Here is a 22,813-nt window from a genome sequence, read left to right on the forward strand (position 1 = left end):
AGTGCATGAGGGTTTCCTTTTCTCCACATCCTGGCCAACATTTGTCGTTTGTTGATTTATTGATGATAGCCATTCTGACAGGTGTGAGATGAGATCTCATTGTAGTTTTTTAAAAAAAACGTATGCTGCCAAAACCGGTTTGGCTCAGTCGATAGAGCGTCGGTCTGCAGACTGAAAGGTCCCAGGTTCGATTCCGGTCAAGGGCATGTACCTGGGTTGTGGGCACATCCCCAGTAGGAGATGTGCAGGAGGCAGCTGATCGATGTTTCTCTCTCATTGATGTTTCTAACTCTCTATCTCTCTCCCTTCCTCTCTGTAAAAAATCAATAAAATATATTTAAAAAATAAAAAAACATATGCTTTTTATTGATTTCAGGGAGGAAGGGAGAGGGAGAGAGAAACATCAACGATGAGAGAGAATTATCGATCGGCTGCCTCCTGCACGTCCCCTATTGGGGATGGAACCTGAAACCTGGACATGCACCCTGACTGGAATCGAACCAAGACTTGCTGGTTCGTAGGTCGACACTCAACCACTGAGCCACACCAGTTGGGCTCAGCTGAGTTTTGTGGGAGCTCCCTTGTAGGTAACTACCTGCCTTTAAGATTGTCTTCAACCTTTGGCATTTTAGTTGTTATGTGTCTTGGTGTGGCCTCTTTGAGACTCAGCACTTCCTGGCATTGTATGTCTGCTTCCTTTGCCAGGGTAGGGAAATTTTCCATCATTACTTCTTCAAATAGGTTTTCTTTTCCTTTTTAAATCCTTACCAGAGGATATTTTTCCATTGATTTCTAGAGAGAGTGGAAGGGAGGGAGAGACAAAAACATCGATTCGAGAGAGAGGGAGGGACACACATCAATTGGTTGCCTCCCTCACATGCCCTGACCAGGGCCAGGGATCAAGCCTGCAACCCAGGTACATGCCCTTGACTGGAATAGAACCTGGGACCCTTCAGTCAGCAGACCGACGCTCTATCACTGAGCCAAACTGGCTAGGGCTCAAATAGGTTTTCTATCCCTTGCTCTTTCTTCTTCTGGTACCCTTATGATGGAATGTTGGTATGCCTGAGGTTGTCCCAGAGGTCCTGAAACTACCTTCATTTAAAAAAAATTATTAAGAAAATATTTTTATTGATTTCAGAGAGGAGGGGAGAAGCAAAGAGAAACATCAACGATAAGAGAGAATCATTGATTGGCTGCCTCCTATATGCCCCCTACCAGGGATCAAGCCTGCAACCCAGGCATGTGCCCCTTCATTCTGCAGGCCGATGCTCTATCCACTGAGCCAAACCAGCTAGGGCAAACTACCTTCATTTAAAATTTTTTTCTTTTTGCTGTCCTAATTGGGTATTTTCCACTATCTTGTCTTCCAAATCGCTGACTTGATCCTCTGCTTCATCTAATCTGTTGTTGATTCCCCCTAGTGCAGTGATTTTTAACCTTTTTCATCTCATGGCACTAATTACTAAATTCTGTGGCACACCTCTTCGATGGCTGTTCTGAGAAGTTATTCTTCACGCTCATGACCCCGATCTGACACTGTCTGACTGCAGGGCCCGCCGGGGGTGTGGACAGAGGAGAGCCTTGCTCTGCTTCTTCCAGGTGAGGCTTCGGACAGGACCCCAAATGCTCCCAGCCCACTGCTGCTCTGGCAGGTGGGGCTTAGCAGTGTCCAGGCCCTCAGGTCGGCACAGGGGAGTGAAAGGTAGAGAGAGGCCTCCGTTGATCCAACATGGTGATTCCAATTAGGAGGGACCCCGATTCATAGCCACACGGTTTCTTTTCCTTGTTTGCTCGTGAAGACACAGAAGTTAGGCTCAGGTCAGGCTCCCAGCCCCCCCACAGCTGGGAGACCAGGGCACCTCTGATTTGGGTTTCATTTATTTTTGTTTGCCTGTGATTTTTTTTTTTAAGTCATCCTACTACAAACTGGCTTTAGAAAACTAAGCAAAGCCAACACCTGGGTCAAAAGAGCAGGTCGGCCCTGGAGTGCTCACCCCCCACCAGGGCCCTGTGTGACCTGCTGGGTGTGGCGGGTCTGCCTGACGTGTTCAGGGAGTTGCAGTGCCCGGGCCTAGGAGCAGGCTCACGCTGCCTCCCTCAGATCTCGCTGCTTTTGTCCCTAGAGAAACGCTGTGCCTCAAACTCCGTGTCTTGGGAGACACAGCCCACCTGTTTCCAACAGAGAAGGGGAGTGAGGGCAGCCAGCCTCCTTCTGTTGTCACCCCTGGGCCCTTGCCCCTCACGCCCTGCCAGGCGGGCACCAGCACCAGACACCCAGTCCATGCAGTTCCTTTTAAACTCTTATTTATTTAAATACAAAAGGACATTTCACTTCTTCCCAGCTAGTCTGGAAGGTGGTCTCCTGGGGAAGTTGTAAGAAAACAGTCAACCTGAGGTCAGAGGGCAGCAGGACTACTCTTCCCCGGAGCATCCGGAGTCTGGCCTGATCCCAAGGGAGACATGCTGGCTTTAGAAAGCTGCGGCCCCCCACCTGTGCTGATGCCTCTCCTGGTACGACAAGCAGCAGCGGGCTCAGATCCACACTCTGTGTTCAGAAGAGCGGGGGCAGGGTGTGTGTGGTGGTGGTGCTGGGGAGATGGGGCCTGGGAGGGGGGGCACAGCACCGCTCAACCTCCTGGCCCCCTGGACTTTGTCCCACCCTGGAACCCGTCTGAGGAGGGCAACATCAGCCAGGCAGAAAACCAACAGTGCCCCCTAGAAAGCCAAACATGTGCCGGATCTCACAGGGCACCGCCCTTTCAGCAGAGATGAGAGGAAGCCGCCCTCAAGGGGGCTGCTGGTCACAGCTCACTGCGTGACGCCTTGGCCACGATCACCAGCTTGGACAGCTCAGCCTTGAATGCCCCGGGCCTGTGGGACACTGCAAAATAAGAAATGCATGGTAGGGCCCTTGAGACTGCCCACATGCTCTTGGGTCAGGGTAGGGCCCGGTGGGGACTGGCAGAGCAGGGGAGCAGTCCCCAAAGCTAACTGCATGTGGAAAGAACCCCAGCCCGGAGAGTCTTATGGGTGAGAGACAGAAAAAACGTGAAGAGGTTGGTGGGCCTTTCCTGGGGGCGGTGGGAGTCCACAGGGAAGTTCAAGGTGTGGAATTATGGTCATTGGGCCACACTGCAAATGAATGGGTGGGGCCAGGCTGTATCACCTCCTGTTCACACTGGCAAACTTGTTCTAGGACCACATGATGCTTTACAGCAGGGCCAGGGAATCTGCAAACGCATCCGCCACACCTAGCCAGCCCCTGACTCCCTGTGCAATTCTGTGTGCCCTCGGGCTCAGGGTCTGCCCGAAACCTAACATCCTCTGTCCTTGGCCTCTACCCTGAAGGTCCCCACGTCCTCAAGGGCCTGCAAGTGGGGCTCCATCTAGGCTCAGGCTCCTCCTCCCTAAAGCACTGCCATGCCATCTTCTTCCCAGGGTTTCGTGCCTAATGACATCCATAGCCACATGGGTTCCTTCACCTCATCTTTCCCCTGAAACCCAGGACCCTCAGGGCATCCCCCCCCACCCCTCCCCAGCTAGCTCCCATGTCCATTATCCTAACCACTCATTTGTCCACCCTTGCTCTGGAACGCCAAGCCCCAACTTCAGAGCTCCCCACCTCTTTCTGTTCAGCAACTGCCCTTTGTGGCTAAACATGGCTCAGAGGACTGGGGTGGGTGGCTTTCAGGAGGTCCCAATCTTTTTTTTTGTTTTGTTAATCCTCACTCGAGAGAGAGAGGGGGGCGAAGACAGAGAAACATCGATTGGTTGCCTCCTGCATATGCTCCAACCAGGGCTGAGGATGCAACCTGCAACCCAGGTACATGCCCTTGATCAGGAATCAAACCTGTGACCCTTTGGTGTGCAGGCCAACACTCTAACCACTGAGAACACCGGCCAGGGCTGGAGGTCCCAATCTTGAAGCTGTTCCTGGTCACAGAGCCCAGGACAGCCAGGCCGTGTGGAGGTCACAGCTCTCCCATGGACCACGAGCTATCAGTCAGGGATTGGCACAGTGTGACCCACCACTCTTGAGCTAAGGGCATTTTAACAAAAATCTAAAGAAAATGGTATTTTGTGACACGGGAAGTGACGTGACATTCACATTTCCAAGCTCATAAAGTATTAAAGTTTTGTTAAAACGTAGCCACATCCATTCACTGACACGTGGCTGCCCTTTGCCCGATGGGGGCAGGTTGAGCAGTTGCAACAGAGGCCATCGGTCCCACAAAACTGAAAATGTTTACGGTGGGGCCCTTTACAGGAACGGTTACGGATGCCTGGCCTGCAGCCCGGATGTGCCCTGCAACTGTCGTCCCTCCCCGCTTGGCCCCGAGGGCCCTCTGTTGTCACCTCCCACCTCCCCCAGTATCTGGGTTCCATGTCCACAATCCACCCTTACACACCTGCTGTTTTGGTCACTTCAAATTCCTCATTTTTCAGGGGAACGTCACTCTCTCTTTCAAACGCAGCTTTAGACTGAAAGGGAAAAAGTGGAAACTTTCCTAATCAGGAAAGAACACGATTTGGTTTGCTTTCCCAAGAGGCACAGACTAAGACCCCGTGCGTTCACTGAAGAGCCGGTGACACTTTTCTGAGCACATAGAGAACCCAGGAGAAGTGGCTGCTAATCTACTTAAGAGATTGTCAACTGGCTTCAAACTTCGTGCCTTCACTGCAAATCCTCGTAAGAAGGTATTTAATTCAATTTTTCCTTAATTTATGAAAATGGGACAAGCACAGCAGTCTCTTGAATGTAATTTTTAAAAATTAGAACTGTGCTCTCAAATGAGCTAAAAGAGAGTTTTAAAGGGACCCTGGAGAGTCATTAGTTCAAAGGTGTGTGTCTGATGTGTCACCTTGGAGCAGCCATGTCTGCAGTTGTGCACTGACTGTCTCTAGGTGCTGCTGTGCAGTGTTCTGTGCGTGTGATAAAAGCCCATCCTGAACGGGTTCTTCTCCTTGATGCCCTGGGTGGCCCTGACTCAATCACTGTGCGCGATCTTCGGAGCAGAGCGGTGGCTTCCCTCAAGAAACCACACCCAGCCCTGCCTCCAGCCTGCCTGGCCTCTGGACTCCAGAGCTGCTTGGTCAGTCCCTGTGGCAGAAGCCGCTTCCTGGCAAACACTCTCTACCTGGCTGCCGGTCTCCTGCTGGTTCTGCTCTTGGCTGACCCTGAACTGGTGAGGGTGGTGGGAACATGGCAGGCTCTCAGTGTGGCGGCCTCTGGAAAGGGCTGTGGGGTCAGGCGTGCGCAGAAGGCTCTGCCCAGGCTGTGAACCACAGGTCTCTGGGGCCAAGGATGTGACACCCACACACATACCGTGAGCCACCCGCCTGCCTCAGGGCCACTGCCACCCTTGCGGTCCCTCTTCGTGTCCCAGAGCTGAGCTTCCAGGCAACCCTGCCCTCTAGCTTCCTGCTGGCCTTTCCAATGGGGGCCCCAGCAGGAGACTGGCAGGCAGTAGGAGGGTGACGCCGGGGTGTCCACTTCCTGTTGTCTCTGGAGGTCAGCAGGTCCTGCTTTGGGCACCACCACCGCCTCTTCCCCTGCGCCTCCAAACCTGGGGTCGGCAGTGTCCCACGTTCTTCCAAGTTATGTCACCTCCTCATCCTGCCTGTCTCCCAGGGGACACCTCAGGCACCCACCCCAAGGGCACAGCGATACTCACGTAGGCCATGCCGTACTCGATCTCCGCACCTCGCACCTCTGCCTTGAACTGTGTGAAGTACAGGTAGGACTTGCCCTGGGGCCTGCAGAGAAAGGTCAGGCGAGGGATCAGCCCAGGGTCACGTGTTTCCAAGCACTGCTGACTGGGAAGTGTGGATGGGGCCCCTCAACATCATTCCCTTTCCTTTTCCAGAACATTCTTCTGGCTGGTTTACTGACAAGCCTCTTTCCCCTTCTGAAGGCAAGCTGTTCTAGGGCAGGGACCCTCATGCTCTTTCACCAAATGCTTTTTATCGAGTGCCAACAATATCCAGGTATTGCATGGGGGCCACAGCAACATCCTGGAGGGTGAGAAATAGAGGAGTGAACTAGGAAGCAGGGGGGAGGGCTGGCCCAGGCAGAGGAAATGGTTGCTGCAAAGGGCCCTCAGAGGGTGCAAGTGGGGCAATTAATAAACATGAGGTCAGTATGGCCAGAGCAGAGAGAGGAGCCAAGGGAGGAGGACTGGTGCCCTAGCCGGTTTTGCTCAGTGGATCATGTGTCAGCCCGTGGACTGAAGGGTTCCGGGTTCGATTCCGGTCAAGGGCACATACCTCAGTTGCAGGCCCGATCCCTGGCCCTGGTCAGGGCATGTGTGGGAGGCAACTGATCGATGTGATCTCTGACATCGATGTTCCTCTCTCTCTCTCTCCCATCTCTCTAAAAATCAATAGAAAAATATTGGGTGAGGATTAACACAAGAAAAGAGAGGAGGACAGGTGCCAACAAGGGGGTGATGATGTCTGCAGTATGAAGAGCTCCAACCGGCCATTGTGTGAAAAGCAGACGTAATGGGGTGGGGAACAGAGAAGGCAGCAGGGAGGCCAGGGAGAAGGTGTTAGCGACGGGGTGGGAGGGGAGGTGGAAGGGATAAAGAGGTGGCACCCAGAGAGTCTCCCAGATTCTCAAAACCTCTGCATGGATGGAGGGTCAGTCCATGTCTAAATCTGGAGGCTGAGCAGGTGGCCCCACGGTGAGCAGGTGTCGGGCTCAGTGAGTCCTTGGGCCTGCAGGGCCTGGGTCTGTGCCCCCCGAGGGCTGGTAGCTCACATACCCTGTGAGAGGCAGCGATGTGCACACGGTAGAATGCACCCTGTAACAAGCCTTCCCTGTAATGAGGGGGGTCCCTGGCTCCTTCCTTGTGATACTTCTCTCTGAGGCCAGGAGATGTGGCACAGGCAGGGTATGACCTGTGAGGATGCTGGGCGTCTGGCCCCTGGGGCCGTGCAGCAGAAAGGCAAAAATCTTCCCAATAGCACTTAGTAAGTACCTGCTGCTTGCTTAGCACTGAGACTGTGGGATGACACCTGCAAGTGTGATTAAAACGTGCTGTGTCGCCCTGGCTGGGTGGCTCAGTTGGTTGGAGCATCATCCTGTACACCAAAAAAAGGTTGTAGGTTCAATCCCTGATCGGGGCACGTATGGGAGGCAAATAATCAATATTCCTCTCTCTCCCCCCCCTCTAAAAATCAAAGAACATATCATCGGGTGAGGATTTAAAAAATGCATTAAGCCTGGCCAGTGTTGCTCAGTGGTTGAGCATTGACCCATATGCCAAGAGGTCCCTGGTTCTATTCCTGGTCAGGGCACATGCCCGGGTTGCAGGCTCGATCCCCATTAGGGGGCATACAGGAGGCAGCTGACTGATGATACATCATGTTTCTATCTGACCCTCTCCTTTCCTCTCTCTAAAAATCAATAAAAACATTTAAAAATGCATTTAAAAAAGTGTCGTGTCCTTATTGTATACCTCAAACTTATTTTTTATTAACCAATGTCACCCCAATAAATTCAATAAAGAAAAAAATGCGCCACTTCCTTTCATTAATGGCGAGTCCCTGCTCTCCCACTGTGTCCAATTTGTTGATCTGTCCCCTGTGTGGACCCCGGTCTACTGAGGGTGAAGCCACAGCTTGGACTTTCTGTCGGGCACACAACAAATGCTCGAGAACTTGGCTCTGCTTAAGTCGCAGCGGTTCTCAACCTGTGGGTCGCGAGCAATGAAAATACATCCTGCATATGAGATATTTACATTACGATTCATAACAGTAGCAAAATTACAGTTATGAAGTAGCAACGAAAATAATGTTATGGTTGGGGGTCACCACAACATGAGGAACTGTATTAAAGGGTCGCGCCATTAGGAAGGTTGAGAACCACTGGTAAGGTGACACATACGAGGCAGAAGAGCCCAGCACAGAAGGGACACGATTCCATGAAGTCCCATCACCCTCGTCCCCACACAGGGCCACGCACTCCCTTTCCTCCATCCCTTCCCCGGCTTACCACTCCCTCAAGGAGGCACCAGCAGAGGGGTAACAAGAAGGGTGAACAAGACATCAGTCCCTGGCAGGGAGGCGGAGCCCATGACCATGAGTATGACGGAGGGTGACAGTGGCAGGTGAGCATCTGGGGAGCCTGACCCCTCTCTCTGGTGCTGTGGCTACTGCCTGGACTGCAGTTCTGCAATCCCCACACCTCCTCTTGGCCTCAGTGTCAGTGCGCTTCCCTGGGGAGCTCTCCGGTCCCTGCCAACCAATGTCCCACTCTGGTGGGGGATGCTGACAACAGGGGAGCTGTGCATGTGGGGAGGGGCAAGAAGATACATCAAAATCTCTCTGCTTTCTGCTCAATTTTGCCGTGAACCTAAAACTGCTCTAAAAAATATGTCTATTAAGAAAAATAAAAACAAAAAAGAAGGTAAGAGAGTACATTCATGCCTGCTGGCAGAAGCATAAAGAAGTCCTCCCTCTGTGGCACTCCGTGTGCCACTCTAGGGGTGCAGGACCCTATTGGAGTGTCTGCCCCTCTCTTTCCCGGCTGCCCAGAGCAGCAGTCCACTCACCGCCCAGGACACCCCACTGCTGAGGCCCACAGCTCACCTCCAGATGGTGCAGGTGAAGTGCTGGTGGTCTTCGCTGGTCCCCAGGCTCATCTGCCACTTCTGGGGAGAGGAGGAAGACATGGGTCAGTCCGGAACACACAGCCTGGCGAGCGCAGGCTAGCTGAGAGCTGCCCGTCTGCTTCCAGTTCTGCAAAGTGAGTGAACCTTTCCTGGACCTCCCGCTGGAGCTTGGCTTCCAGGTGCTCCCACACTCTGCTCAGGGGCAGTGAAACTGCTCTACATGATACTGCAATAGGGATACACGTCATTATACATCTGATCACACCCACAAAATGCACAGCAAGAGTAAGCCCTAACGTCAACTATGAACTTGGGGTGACAATGATATGTCAATGTAGGTTCACTATGCTGGTGGGGGATGCTGACAACAGGAGAGCCTGTGCATGTGGGGAGGGGCAAGAAGATACATTAAAATCTCTATGCCTTCTGCTCAATTTTGCTGTGAACCTAAACCTGCCCTAAAAAAGAATGTCTATTAAGAAAAAAGAAAAGAAAAAAAGGAAAGATAATACATTCATGCCTGCTTGCAGAGGCATAAAGTTCTCAGAAAAGACACAAGATTTTAATAATTGTGGATACCTGTAGGATGTGGGCAGGAACTAGACTAGTAGAAGACACTGTCAACCTTTTATATGTTTTTCTTTTTGGATGATGTGAATGTATTAGCCATTTAAAAATTAAAATTTTAGCCCGGCCAGAGTGGCTCAGTGGTTGAGCACCAATCTATGAACCAGAAGGTCACGGTTCGATTCCCAGTCAGGGCACATGCCTGGGTTGCAGGCTCAATCCCCAGTGTGGGGTGTGCAAGAGGCAGCCGATCAATGATTCTCTCTTATCATTGATGTTTCTATCTCTCTCTTTTCCTCTCCCTTCCTCTCTGAAATCAGTAAAAGTATATATTTAAAAAAATTAAAAATTTAAACTGGTTCCAAAACACCCCACTACCTATGTATTCTAATTTTTATGGCCTCTGGAAATCTGGCCAAAAGGAAATGGAAAACCTGCTCTTATGTTCCAGGCTGCCTAAGGCACTTTCACCATTTGTTAGTAAATGAGTTTACAGTCCCTCCCAAGAGTAATAATGGACTCAGATTACTGGTACTCTCCATTTAACATCAAAGCTTTTTCATTAATGGGAACAAGGCCATTTTTATGTTAATTAAATGGGAGTAAATGGTCACTTAGATGCCTTTTGCCTGGAGCACCCATGTAGGAACAAATTACTAGTTTACACATACTGTACAATTCACCCTTTTCAAGTGTGTAATTCAAAAAGCAGGTCCAAGATGGCGGTGTAGGTGGACACAGAGCTCATCCCCTCCTAGAGCACATGAAATACTTAGTGCACTTCCTCCTGAGAGACAGCTGTGAGCCAATTATACAGCTTCTGCACAACCAAGACACAGAAACCTCACAGAGAAGGCTGAGAAAGCTCTCTGGGAGCTGAGAAGCCCAGACCAGAGGAACCAGTGAGCGCCATCTACACTAATAAAAGAGAAACATGGTAATTAGCATACGACCGCTACCCTTCCCATTGGCTAATCAGCATATCCTTATGCAAATTAACTGTCAGCCAAGACGGTGGCCAGCAGCCATGCACTGAAGCGAGCAGGAAGGCTTGCTTGTTCCAGTGACTGCAGACTCCAACGTTCCCTGCCTAACTTGCTGGCCTCTCAGCTGCAACTCTAAGCAACTATGTACTATGTTGCAAATAAGAAGCTAAACAAAACCCCAGAAACCGGCTTTCAGTCAGCCCCGGACCGCAACATTGTATCAATGTTTTCAGCAGCGAGGCCTCAGAGCTAAAGCTGGCCCAGAATAAAAAAAAAAAAAAGAAAACAAGGAGCGGTTGGGAGCTTTTAGTCACCTGCCAGCCGGAAAACAGCCCTCAGCCCCTCAGCCAGCCTGGCCAGGCACCCCAGTGGGGACCCCCACCCTGATCCAGGACACCCTTCAGGGCAAACCAGCCGGCCCCTACCCGTGCACCAGGCCTCTATCCTATATAGTAAAAGGGTAATATGCCTCCTGGCACCAGGATCAGCGGAGCAGCGAGGCTCCCGGCACCGGGATCAGCGTGACAGGGGGCAGCGCCCAAACCCCCTGATCACCCTGCGGCTCTGTGTGTGACAGGGGGCGGGGCCACAACCTCCCTATCCGCCCTGCTCTGTTCCTGACAGGTGAAGGCGCCCCAACCCCCTGATCAGCCCTGCTCTGTGCCGGATAGGGGGGAGCTCCCCAATCCCGATTGCCCTGCGGCTGTGTGTGTGAGAGGGTGCGGCACCCCAATGCCCCCCCCCACCCACGGGCCCTGCTCTGTGTGTGACAGGGTAGAGCCATAACCTCTCCATCAGCCCTGCCCTGAGTGTGACAGTGGCGGCGCCCCAACCCCCTGATCGGCCCTGCTCTGTGCGTGACAGGGGGTGGCGCCGCAACCTCCCCATCGACCCTGCCTTGAGTGTGACAGGGGGCGGTGCCCCAACCCCCCAATCGGCCCTACCCTGAGCGTGACTGAGGGTGGCATCGCAACCTCCCAATCCGCCCTGCTCTGTGCATGATGGGGCGGTGCCCCAACTCCCCAATCAGCCCTGCTCTGAGCCTGACCAGGGGCTGCACTTAGGGAATGGGCCTGCCCTCTGCCACCTGGGAGCAGGCCTAAGCCAGCAGGTCGTTATCTCCCGAGGGGTCCCAGACTACGAGAGGGCAGAGGCCGGGCTGGGGGACCCCCACCCCCCAGTGCACAAATTTTTGTGCACCAGGCCTCTAGTTATTTATGTTTCCCCTCCCCATCCAGGTTCTCTGGCCAAACTGTAGGGTGCTGTAGCAGGTCCTCAGCCAGTTCCAGCTAGACCCAGCAGGAAGAGGAGGGTGCCATAGCATGCATACAAGGGGCCCCTCCACCTGAGGTTGACCCAGCAGGTATGACAGGGTGTCCCACTGGGCTGTGTGTGCACATGGAGCCCCCTCCCCCGGTGAAAGTGCAAAGCTAGCAAAATATTGCAGTACCGGCCTACAGGGCTACCCTGGCCAGAATAAGTACAGAGGTAGTGAAGTGCTACTGTGTGCTCACAGGGGCCTCCCCACCCAATGAAGATTCGGAGTTAGCAAAATGTTGGGGTACCCACACAGGGCTCACGTGGAGTGAGTGGGGCAGTGCTGTGTACGTGGGGGTGCCCCACCCAGAGAAGGTCCAGAACTAGCAACGTGCAGCTGCGTACTCACACAAGGCTGCCTCACGAGGATGTGGTATGTATACACTATGGAATATTACTCAGCACTAAAAAGAAATGAAATCTTTCCGCTTGCAACAATAAGGATGGACCTAGAGTGTAATTGTGCTAAGTGAAATAAGTCAGAAAGAGAAAGACAAACACCACATGGTTTCACTTATATGTGCAATCTAAAAAAACAAAACAAATGAATAAAAAAACAAAACAGAAACAGACCCAGAGACATAGAGAACCAGCTGATGGTTATCAAAGTGGGGGGGATGAGGTACATGGGGGTAAGGAAGCCTGGGTATGGTGGGGCTGCTCCTTTGCTCTCTCACAAGCAAAATCAAGGGGAAGGTCAGACCGTATTCCCATTGGAGTTTGGGGCCTTCTTCCAACTCTACTCGTGGTGGCAGAATCAGTTCTTTGTGATTGTAGGACTGAAGCCCTTGTGTCCTTGCTGCCAGCAGAGGCCGCTCTCACCGTCTAAAGCAGCAGTCGTCAACCGGTGGTCCTGGTCCTCGGACCACTGGTGGTCCCTGAGGTCCGAAAGGTTGGCGACCGCTGGTGCTTAGAATCTATTTCACTTCCTCTTTTGCCATCAAGTGGAGAAAATGGCCAGCAAGGAAAGGGGGCCCTCAGCCTTACATTGTAAAGAACTGAATTCTGACAACAAATCGAGCCTGGAAGATGGAAGCCCAGGCGGCCTGACGCCTCGATTTTAGCTTACGAAGCACCCCCCTGACCACCAGGACTTCTGACCTCCAGAACGGAAGGATGATAAACGGGTGTTGTTTTAAGCTGCTAAGTTCATGGTGATTTGTTAGTCAGCACAGAAAACAGATGCGACACCTCTAATGGAGCCTCTTGGGAATGGCAGATTCACATCTCATGTCCCTCCTGCTGTCCCGACATCCATTCACTCTGTGGAATCACGAGTGGAACTGCCACCACTATTTAACGTGAGCACTCTCGCGTTTACTGGTTAAGAAGAATTCCATGAGTGTAAGTTAACCACCCGTGACAACCCCATTGTCCCGGGAGAGCATCTCCGTATGACAACATGGCATTTTGTACAACTCACCTCGTTGGTCCCTCCTTGAGAAGCATAGGTGAAGACACACGTATACTTGTCCTAGAAAACGGAATGGAAAGGAAGGCTCGATAGGGTGTAATCCTCAGTTCTGAAGGGGCAGGATCCTGGGATGTCTGAGAGGATCCTGCTTTTAAAAACCTACACCGAAGGGGAAGGAGGCAGAGGCAGACTCCGCTGGCGGGGGTCCCAGAAGCCAGCCCTGCAAGCAAGGCCGCCCGGTGACTGACAACCCAGAAGTCCCCTTCCTGCCTCCCTACTAGTGAGCGCCTGGGTCGGGACAAACCCACGTGGCTTCCTGGGAATACAGAACGGGGAGGAGGAGGCCACCCCCTCTAACGCCCACCCCTCGAGGAGCTAGGGCTCTGGGACACCTGCAGGCCCGCTTTGGACGCACAAACGCCTGGGGGCCGTATCTGCGCTGCTGTGGCTCTCGGACAGGTGCAAACCTCTCTGAGCCTCTGCTCCTTCCTCTGCAAAACAGGCCTGACACAGAGAGCACCCGGCACAGCACCAGGCTGTAGGCGAGCATTCCACAAACAGCTGCAATCGATACTCTCACAGAGGCGGAGGAGGAGGAGGATGAAGAGGCAGCGACTTCTCCAACCAGCTGGGGACAGGGCTGGGCTAGACGTCGGCCTGCGGCCCCAGGAAAGGAGGGCCTGGCCTCACCCTTCAGTGACACGCAAGATGGGGACCTTGTGCAACGGCAGGAAGAGCAGCGTCTGTCCACTTCCCAGTCACAGCTGCAAGGGGACCGACCTTCTGCGCGACCCGGAGCCGCGCACCCGTCAGGCTCCAGCTCCCCTCGCCCCACCCGGGTCCGCCCCGCCTGCAAGGGCTGGGAGCTCGCCTGGGGCTGGGCCTGGGGCTGGGCATGGGAGGGGAGGCAAGGACTGAGGGCAGAACCCGGCGACTGTGCCCCAAGTCCGCACTCATACTGAGGCCGCACCCCCGAAGTCCGCGCCTTCTCCTCAGGCAGCAGCCCCTCCCCAGAACCCGTCCCCGCGGGCACTTGGCTCAAGCCTCCGGCGCAGCGGCGGCAGTTACCCCAGGGCCCACGTTCTGGGAGAAGGTGTGCACGACGCCGCCGGGCCGCACGTCGAACGCCACCGTCGTGGGCTCGGACACCGCTTCTGCGGGCCTCAGCGCCACGGCCGCCAGGAGCAGCGCAGCCCACAAGCTCGCACCGTCGCCGCCGTTCCTCCTTCCGCTGGGCGCCGCCATCTTGCGATCGGGCCCGCGGGGCCTGGACGGCGGACGGGGCGCGGCGAGGGACACGTTGGGCGTCCCCCGGAGGCCACGTCAGCGGCGGCGCGGTCACGTGACCAGGAGCGCCCTGCCCCGCTCTGGCCGCCATCTTGGGGCGGGGCTTGGGGGCGGGGCGGGGCTTGGGCGTGCAGGGAGGGCCGGCGCGCTGAGTGGTCTTGGTTCGGTTCCGTCAGCCCTCACTAAACGCAGCTCTTCCAGTTAGTGACGGTACAAGGAAGGAGGGAAAGAAAAGGGAGCCACTAAAGTTTAAACTAGTGAACGTAAGCTGCGTGAGGGAGATGGAAGATGACCACTGGGAAAATACCTCATAATCGTTGCAGCCAAGATCCCTTGATGGATACTAAAAATGGGTGGTGGAAAGTTATGAGAAACAGGATTTTTGCATAAACTCAAAGTATTTTCCCCCAAGATACTCATTAATGACAACAAGAAAAAGAGTAATTTTACAATAGAGACACCACCTTAGCCCCGTGATCAAAGTTAACATCACCAAAAATGAGACTGCAGCGTCATGGAGCCCCCCGGGACGCACCTCTGGATTCCTGCCCCAAATGCTGGATTGCAATATATATTAATAAAAGGGTAATATGCTAATTAGACTGGACATCTTCCCGACATCCTTCCAGACAAAGCATGGTGGTGGGGGGCCAAGGCAGAGGCAGTTAGAGGCGATCAGGCCAGCAGGGAAGGGCAGTTAGGGGGTAATCAGGCCGGCAGACAGAGGTGGTTAGGGGCAATCAGGCGGCAGGAAGGCAAGCGGTTAGGAGCCAGTGGTCCCAGATTGTGAGAGGGTGCAGGCCGGGCTGAGGGACACCCCCCTTGCACAAATTTTGTGCACCGGGCCTCTAGTCTAATTATAAGCAACCATCAGACGAACCTCAGTTGAGGGATGTTTTCAAGATAACCAGCAGTTAGAATGTCATGGAAGACAAAGCTGAGGAACCGTCACAGAGTAAGGAGATCCGGACCCTAAGCTGCAATGCGAGGGTCCTGGCTCGGGTCCTTGTCTGAATTCCGGCTGCTGTAAAAATACCAGAGATTCGGGGGCAAAAACACATTTCTTTTCACCTTCCCGAGGTCGGGAGGGCGGATCCAGCTCCAGCGCTTTTCACGTCCTGGTTCGCAGGCTGTGCCCTCGGCCTGTCCTCAGTGGAAGGGGCCCAGCCTCCGGGCCTTTGGTGTGAGGGCTCTGATCCCAGTCCTGGGGCCCCACCCCATGGCCTCATCACCCCAACCTCCCCGTCTAATAGTCACATTGGAGGTTAGGCTTCAACTCGAATTCGGCGAGACACAGATATTCAACCCATAACAGTCCTGGACCAGAAAAATGACTTCACAGGAGAAATGCTGAAATTCAAATAAAGTCTGTCTGTGTCTGTGTCTGTGTCTGTGTCTGTGTCTGTGTCTGTGTCTATAATAGGATTGTGTTGATGTTCATTTCCTGGCTTCAATACCTGGCCTGTGCCATGTTAACATTGGGGGAAGATGAGCAAGGGACATGAGAGAATTCTATTTCAAAATAAAAAATCTAAGAGAAAATAATCCTCACCTCAGGAGTTGCCAGGAGGATTGATGGAGGGACTGCAGGCGAGAACTCTAAATTCTCGGTGCTGCTAGCACTAGATGCCAATGAAGAAATCCCAGATTTTCAACTACAGGAGGAATCATTGTGTGTGGGTGTGGGGGGAAGGGGCACAAATTGCTTAGGATTTCAAGAAACCCCGATGGCCAGGAGTGTCCAGAATTAAGCCTCTTTTCCTGGTTCTTCCTGACTTGAAAGAACAGAATGAAGAGAGAAAATGTCACAGGTAACCCTTAGGCTGGGCTGTGTTACACTCAAATCTCTACTGCAACCCCCCCTCCCCCCAGGATGAAGGTCAGTCTCGGGAGGTCAGGAGGCTCCTATAGAGGCCGATGGCTCCCAGATAACCTTGACTTCAGAATTCACGCCCCTTGGCAGGGGCAGCCGGCTCTCAATGGAGATACCTGCTTGAGTTAAGAAATTTCCTCCTGGCTTCATTGGAAATTGGTTCTGCTGTCCTGTTTTTGGTGTTTTACACAGCATGGTTCCATTCATGTCTTTCCTATTCCCACCTGCCTCTGACCTTCAGCTTGTCACTATGGAGAATTTAATTAGTGACCAAGAGCTGTTGTTAACAACACATTGTGTTTCAATTATGAGCTGACTGGGTATCCTACTAAAGAGAGGTAGGTGTGTGTGTGTGTTTAGAAAGACTGAGCCCCAACCCTCTTGTTTTTCCTTTTTGCCTCAAAACACACATACACAACACACACACTAAGGGAGTTTAAAGGAAAAGCCATCATTCCAAAGATCCTGCTTTCTAGTCATGACGTGAAACCCAGCAGTTTTAAAAGAAACAACAGGCCCTAACCGGTTTGGCTCACTGGCTAGAGAGCGTCGGCCTGGGGACTGAAGAGTCCTGGGTTCGATTCCGGTCAGGGGCATGTACCTTGGTTGCAGGTACATCCCCAGTAGGGGGTGTGCAGGAGGCAGCCGGTTGATGTTTCTCTCTCATTGATGTTTCTAACTCTCTATTCCTCTGCTTTCCTCTCTGTAAAAAATCAATAAAATATATTAAAAAAATAAAAGAAACAACAGATGGCACAGCCATCAGGGACTTCTCCGTCAGGACACCACACACTGGGTGGGGGTGGGTGTGAGGGGGTCACACGAACAACTCTTGTTTCGACTGCGGTGCTGGTTACAGGAATCTGTTCAGATGACAGAGTGGAAGAGAACCACACAAAGAAACGAGTGCATGTGAAAGCTGTTAAAATGTGAATAAAGTTTAGTTCAGTGGTCGGCAAACCGCGGCTCACGAGCCACATGCAGCTCTTTGGCCCCTTGAGTGTGGCTCTTTCACAAAATACCATGTGCAGTTGTGCATGTACAGTGTGACTGAAACTTCGTGGCCCATGCGCAGAAGTCGGTATTTTGTGGAAGAGCCACAATCAAGGAGCCAAAGCGCCATATGTGGCTCGCGAGCCGCAGTTTGCCGACCACTGGAATTGCATTGTACTGTCAATTTCCTGGTTTGACAATGTACTATGGTTAAGATGTAAGATGTAATCTGGGGGATGGGTACATGGGACTGTCTGTACCATTTTTGCAACTTCCTAGATACTATTTGTTTAAAATGTTTTTTAATTTCAGAGGGAGAAAGGGATAGAAACATCAATGAGAATTACTGATCGGCTGCCTCCTGCACACCCCTGACTGGGGATCGAGCCTGCAACCCAGGTATGTGCCCTGCTGAGGAATCAAACCGTGACTTCCTTGTTCATAGATCGGTGCTCAGCCACACTGGCTGGGCTGTATCTAGTTATTTTTGAAAAATACCATAAACATGTTTGAAAGGAAAATGACAAACCAGGAAAATATCTGCAGTTGATATGACACAGGGTTTTATAGGTGGAGGAAACTGGACATGTATCAACAAGAAGAAAAAGACATCTCTAACCTGCCATCTCGAGACATGAGAGCTGCTGTCAGACACCTGTCCTTCTGTAGCTGCCCACCATTCACTCCCCTTCCTGTTGGCACCCCACTTGTTCCCAGACCTCATTATCAGGGCAGGAGTGTGACTGACTGAAGTCTGGCCAACAGATGCTGTCTCATGACAACCTGAATGTTGACTGGGTGAGGCAGGGGGAGAAGGTTATGACGACAAGTTCCTGCTTTGACATGATTGAGGGTTGCCAGCTGCCAAGTCTCCTGGGGCAACCCCCGAGTCCTCTTTCTCACCAGTTTCTATCATTCTGTGACTTAGGACTGGTTTCCTCTCCATTTTATTTCACAGTGGGTTAAGTAAAAGACATCTTGTTCCTGAGATGATTTTAGCCATCCTACCCGTAAAACATTTTGAAATCAGCAACATAGTTCAGTTTTCAACCTGTATGACAATGAACTAATTTCCTTCATATATAGTGTCTACAAACCAATGAGGTCAATAGATCAAAAGAAAGGGGGCGAATTATTACTAGTAAATTAGTGTCTTTAAAACATGAAAATATTCCCACACATAAAAAATTTTTAGTTCAAGTTACAGTGAGATGCCATGTTTCACCTCTTAAGATTGAAGATAAAAATGTCTGAAAACACGTAATACTGGTGAAGGAATGGAGAAACTGACTCTTCTTCCCTCTTGGCAAAGTGCACACCGAGGCGTTTTCTTTGGAAGGCAAGTTGGCAGTATTCTTCAAAAATTAAAAATGAATATGCCTTTGATAATTCTAGGAATTTACCCAATAAACTCAAACATATACCCAAAATATGTACAAGGCTATTGGTTGCAGTATCATTTACACCAGGAGTTGTCCAATTACAGTCTGTGGGTTGAATCTGGCTAGATGCCTGGTTTTGTAAATAAAGTTTTATTGGCACACAGCTATACCTACACTTTACATATCATTGGTGGCTGCTTTTGAACTACAAGGGTGAAGTTGAGTAGTTGGAACACTGATTATCTGGCCTATAAAGCCCAAAATATTTACTATCTGGCTCTTTACGGAGGCTAGCTGACCCTTATGCTGATTAATATAAAAAGTCCAGAATAACTTTTATTATTCCTTGATAGGTTCCTGGCAAAATAATTTATAGAACATTCACAAAGCTGAATAGAACACAGCTATTAAAAATACAGACTTGGGACGAAGGGCATCTTTCCTCCCTAATAGCCTTTTGTACTTATTTTTTAAGCAATTAAAAATAAAGGTAGAGCTTCCCAAAGGATGGAGAGGATGACTGCACTCAGCAAGGCCATTCTGTCAGAAGCTCAAATACCCTGCATGCCGTATACACAGGCACCGTCTCCAGTCCCCCTGGATCTCTCTGCTGTCGGGACAAACATGAAGAGGGGGGTTTCCTGATGCCTGAAGCACGGAGTCATGTCTCTGGACAAGCACAGGGCAAAAGGAAGTAATGGTGGCCCACAGGGCATTCGGCCAGGAGGAGGCTGTGCCTTGGGTGGTGCTGTTGCCCTGGGAAAGCCTGGAGGGCTGTCTATACCGCCCTCCACATCCTACGCTGGATTCCGAGTGACACATCAGAACTGCGGGGGCTGTCTTCACTGGACCACTCGGAGGAGCAGGGCATGGTGTCCCTCCCTTTCGTGCCAAGGCGTCCAGGGCTGACTACAAAGACTGCCATGCCTTTGGCTCTGCCACCTCCTGGACCCTGCACTTTCCAAAAGGCCCTCATCCCCATCCCCAGGGCTTAGAAGGAAACTCAGGCAGTGGCCACGCTTCCATCTGGAATCGTTTAATGAGCCTACTTCGTACACGCATAATTATAAAAGAATAAGAATTGACAAAAATATTTTCTTTCCTTAATATGTAGAGGTGGTTTGTTTCTGGGGTTCTTTTTTTTTTTTCTCGCCCGCCCCTGGCAGAACTCGTGGCAGGGAGGGAAAGGAAGGAGTAAAGATAACCCTGAGGTGGGGATGGTTCCACTCCCAACCCCGGAATCTGGTCTGTGCGGGCCAGGCAGACACATGGCTGGAGGGCTGGGGAGGGCAGCAGCCGCTGGCCAACAGAGACCGAAGCTGAACGAGTTCAGAGCCTGCCTACTAGCTGGGGAGAGGCGGGCCCAGGAGGCTGCTCTGCACCGTGTGCATCGCTCATACCTGCTGGCCACCACTCCCCACTCTGGGCTTCGAAAGAGGCAGGGCTCACTGGGTGCTGGCTGGGCTGAACCCCGCTACTCAGCGGCAGACCCCAATTCCAGATTTAGGCACCCCTTGCTTTCTGTCTTTTAAATAATTACGAAAAATGTCCCCAAAAACAAAACACAAGTAGGAAATGGGGCTGGTGAGGAGAAAAGGCAACCAATCGCATGCTTCCGGGCTGGGCGCCGTGGTGAGCCAGGGCCCAGGAGGCAGACCCAACCTCTCCCGTGCCAGCGGAGTTCAGGCGTCCTGCTCCCAGACAATGGGGAGAGGGGATGGCTTCAGGAAGTGCCCTGTGGGTCAGCCGTATCTCTCCGTCTTGGCAACCAAGAAGCAGCAGGCAAAGAACCCAGGAGCATTTTTAAAAACGATAAAAGACGTCGGGTCATGAAGGCGGTGGCTCTTGGGCCTGGGCAGTCCAGCAGGGGCTGTGGTGAGGGCACTGCAGGGTGGGAGCTGCAAGGCCACTCGGTCCTTCCACCTGGTCTCACTGGTGGTGGTGGTGGTGGTGGTAGTGGTGGTGGCAGCGGCGGAGAAACCACTTGTGCTCTAAGTGTGCGGCCGAGTGCCATGGCCCTCAGAGGTATTCTTGTAGAAAGTGCAGCAGCGTGACTTCATAGTGCTCGCCGGACTCGGGGCAGCGGATGCTGTGTCTCTCGTTGGGGTAGATCTGGGTGGACAGAGAAGGCAGGGCTGGTGGCACCGAGCAACCCTGCTGGCCTACCCCGGCACTCTGGAGCCCGCCCCCATTTCTGGCTCAGGGCATCACCCCTCAGGGCCTGTGCTACCACCCACTTCTGCATGGCGACAAAAGAGCATGAGCCATGCTCCCACCCTCAACAGAGTGTTATCTCACTTCCAATTTCTCCTGGGGAGGCAGGGTCTAAATGCTTTTCCTGCAAAAATTCATTTGGTTCTCACAGCCTCACTGGGAGGCAGGGGGTATTTGTGCCCATTTCACAGATGAGGAAGCGAGGCCCAAGGCTAACAGACCTGCCACATAGGAGGGAACAACTATCCCAGCTACCTGGCCATGACTTCAGGCTCAGAAGGACATTTGCGATTCCATCCTGGGCCCGCCTGACTTTTGCCCTGATCTGCAGCTGCCTCTGGCCTATTTGTGAGAAGCATGTGTGGCTGGGGGTGGGGTTGCCGAGAGGCACTCTAACAGTTCTTCACCCCCACAGAAGCTCTGCCCTTGCCTTGGCTAGGTGGCTTAGTTGGTTGGATCATTGTCATGTACACCAAAAGGTTAAGGGTTCGATTTCTGGTCAGGGCACATACCTAGGTTGTGGGTTCGGTCCCCAGATGAGGGGCATAAGGGAGATAACTAATCAGTGTTTCTCTCTCTTTCCCACCCTTCCTTTCTCTCTAAAATCAATAAACCTACCCTTGGGTGAGGATTAATAAAAACACCCAACTCTGCCTGCTTCCCTCCTGCCATGTTTGACAGGACAGAGCACATGGAAGCGTCTGGGAGGCAGAAAGACATCATGGCGGCATGTGATCAAATCTGTCCCTCTTGCCTCCAGAATTCCTCCACACCCACTGGGCTTCTTGCTCCCCACTGTTGACCCCTTTCCTGCCAGGAAACTGACTATGGCTCATGTCCTACTGGCCCCTGTCTACAGGGCAGCCAGGGGGATGCTGGTCACATAGCAAGCAAAACAGTCACAGTCCTGCTCTCAGGGCTGGACACCTCTTCTCTCCCTTAGAACAAAATCCAGGGAAGACCCACCCCCTAAATGCCAGCATTTACCCACCCTCCCCAAGGCCTACCCCTTACTACTAAAGCACCATCCCTTTCCCAATACCCCACTTTTCACCTGAGGCCCAGCCACCTGGGCCTGCCCTGGTCTCCAACTCCTCTCCAGCTTACTCCCCAGCCACCCTGGTCTCCTGTCCCTGAGCTGCTCCATCCACTGGCTTCCTGTGTCTGGTGTCCTGACAATGATCCAACCAACTAACACCTCCCCCACCCTGGGGCCTGGCTGACTCCCCACGTAGTCTTTAGTTCCCTTAAATGCCACCTCTTTAGGAAATTTTCTGACATCCCAGCCAATACCCCACCTAGATGCTTGCAGAACCCTGGACAGTTCCTCCAAGTTTCTTGGTTTAAAACCTGTGTGTGATTTCAGTTGCATCGACTACCCTCCACCAGGCTCTGGGCTGGGGTGAGTCTAGCTGTGTTCCCAGCACAGGGGCAGCATGAACCGGAGCGATCAGCCATGACTGCTGCATCAAGGACGAATGGACACTGGCTATAGGGAGCCCAGGGAGAGGTGGCAAGTGCAGTGAGAGGTGATGCCACCCTGATTGCCACTCCCACCTTGTCAGCTCCCGGGAGGGACCCAAAGCATCCAGGAGCCACCCACCTGGAGCTGGTAAGGTTTTCCGGCTCGAATCAGCTGGGAGACGAGAAAGTTTGTGTGAAAAAAGTGCACGTTCTCATCCAGGAAGCCGTGCAGGATGAGCAGGCGGTTGGGCCTGGAAGACAAGGTGGGTGAGGGTGGAGGTGGGACCCTCCTCTCCCGCCCAGAGGCAGTTAGTCCCAGTGTCCTTCCCCAGCCCAGGGGCAGCGAGGGCGGAAGTAACAGGTAGTGGAGGGAGGGGGGCCGGGGTGGGGGGGAGACACACAGGCATAACTGGTGGGTCAGGGAGACCTCCTCACTTCCGGGCAAGGACGGGAGAGGGTGCTCTTGGCTATGCGTGCAATGGCCTGAGCTACAGAAAGCTTTTAGGGCAGTGCTGCCCCGAGGCACTCTGGGATGACGGAAGGTTATAGACCTGCTCAGCCCAAAAGTCACCAGCACGCGTGGCTACTAAGCACTTGAAATGTGGCAAAAGTGGCCACATTTGACTTTAAAAAGTAGTTTATTGGGGTGAAATTCACATAGCCTGAAGTTAACTCATTTTAAAGCAAAATTCCAG

General features: G+C 52.5%; 2 protein-coding genes across 2 annotated transcripts in view; both read right to left on the reverse strand.

Annotated features, from left to right (window-relative positions):
• Positions 1 to 2,290: 2,290 nt before the first annotated feature.
• MYDGF (myeloid derived growth factor) lies at positions 2,291 to 14,185 on the reverse strand. The gene is made up of 6 exons (XM_070415869.1): positions 13,974 to 14,185; positions 12,915 to 12,965; positions 8,599 to 8,660; positions 5,679 to 5,760; positions 4,413 to 4,485; positions 2,291 to 2,884 (listed from the first exon to the last, which is right to left on the reverse strand). Exons 1-6 carry the CDS (start codon positions 14,148 to 14,150, stop codon positions 2,805 to 2,807), a joined length of 525 nt encoding a protein of 174 aa, XP_070271970.1. The 5' UTR covers positions 14,151 to 14,185; the 3' UTR covers positions 2,291 to 2,804.
• A 4,573-nt stretch (positions 14,186 to 18,758) lies between these two features.
• Positions 18,759 to 22,813, reverse strand: part of DPP9 (dipeptidyl peptidase 9) — a 34,709-nt gene continuing 30,654 nt past the window's right edge. The window contains 2 exon segments of the mRNA XM_070415870.1: positions 18,759 to 20,552; positions 22,258 to 22,369. Coding sequence (XP_070271971.1) covers positions 20,460 to 20,552; positions 22,258 to 22,369 — 205 coding nt within the window. The 3' untranslated portion in view covers positions 18,759 to 20,459.

Source organism: Myotis yumanensis, unplaced genomic scaffold, assembly GCF_028538775.1.
Source record: "Myotis yumanensis isolate MYYU_CA2020_CCGP unplaced genomic scaffold, mMyoYum1.0.hap1 SCAF_5, whole genome shotgun sequence".
Classification (NCBI taxonomy): domain Eukaryota; kingdom Metazoa; phylum Chordata; class Mammalia; order Chiroptera; family Vespertilionidae; genus Myotis; species Myotis yumanensis.

What these genes read in the sequence shown, in the direction of transcription:
- MYDGF (XM_070415869.1), bottom strand. Translation starts at nt 14,150, where the DNA reads ATGGCGGCGCCCAGCGGAAGGAGGAACGGCGGCGACGGTGCGAGCTTG. An exon ending in CCCAGAACGTGGGCCCTGGG is followed by an intron (nt 12,966 to 13,973) that starts GTAACTGCCGCC and finishes TCCGTTTTCTAG; the next exon opens with GACAAGTATACGTGTGTCTT. An exon ending in CTCAAGGAGGGACCAACGAG is followed by an intron (nt 8,661 to 12,914) that starts GTGAGTTGTACA and finishes TCCTCTCCCCAG; the next exon opens with AAGTGGCAGATGAGCCTGGG.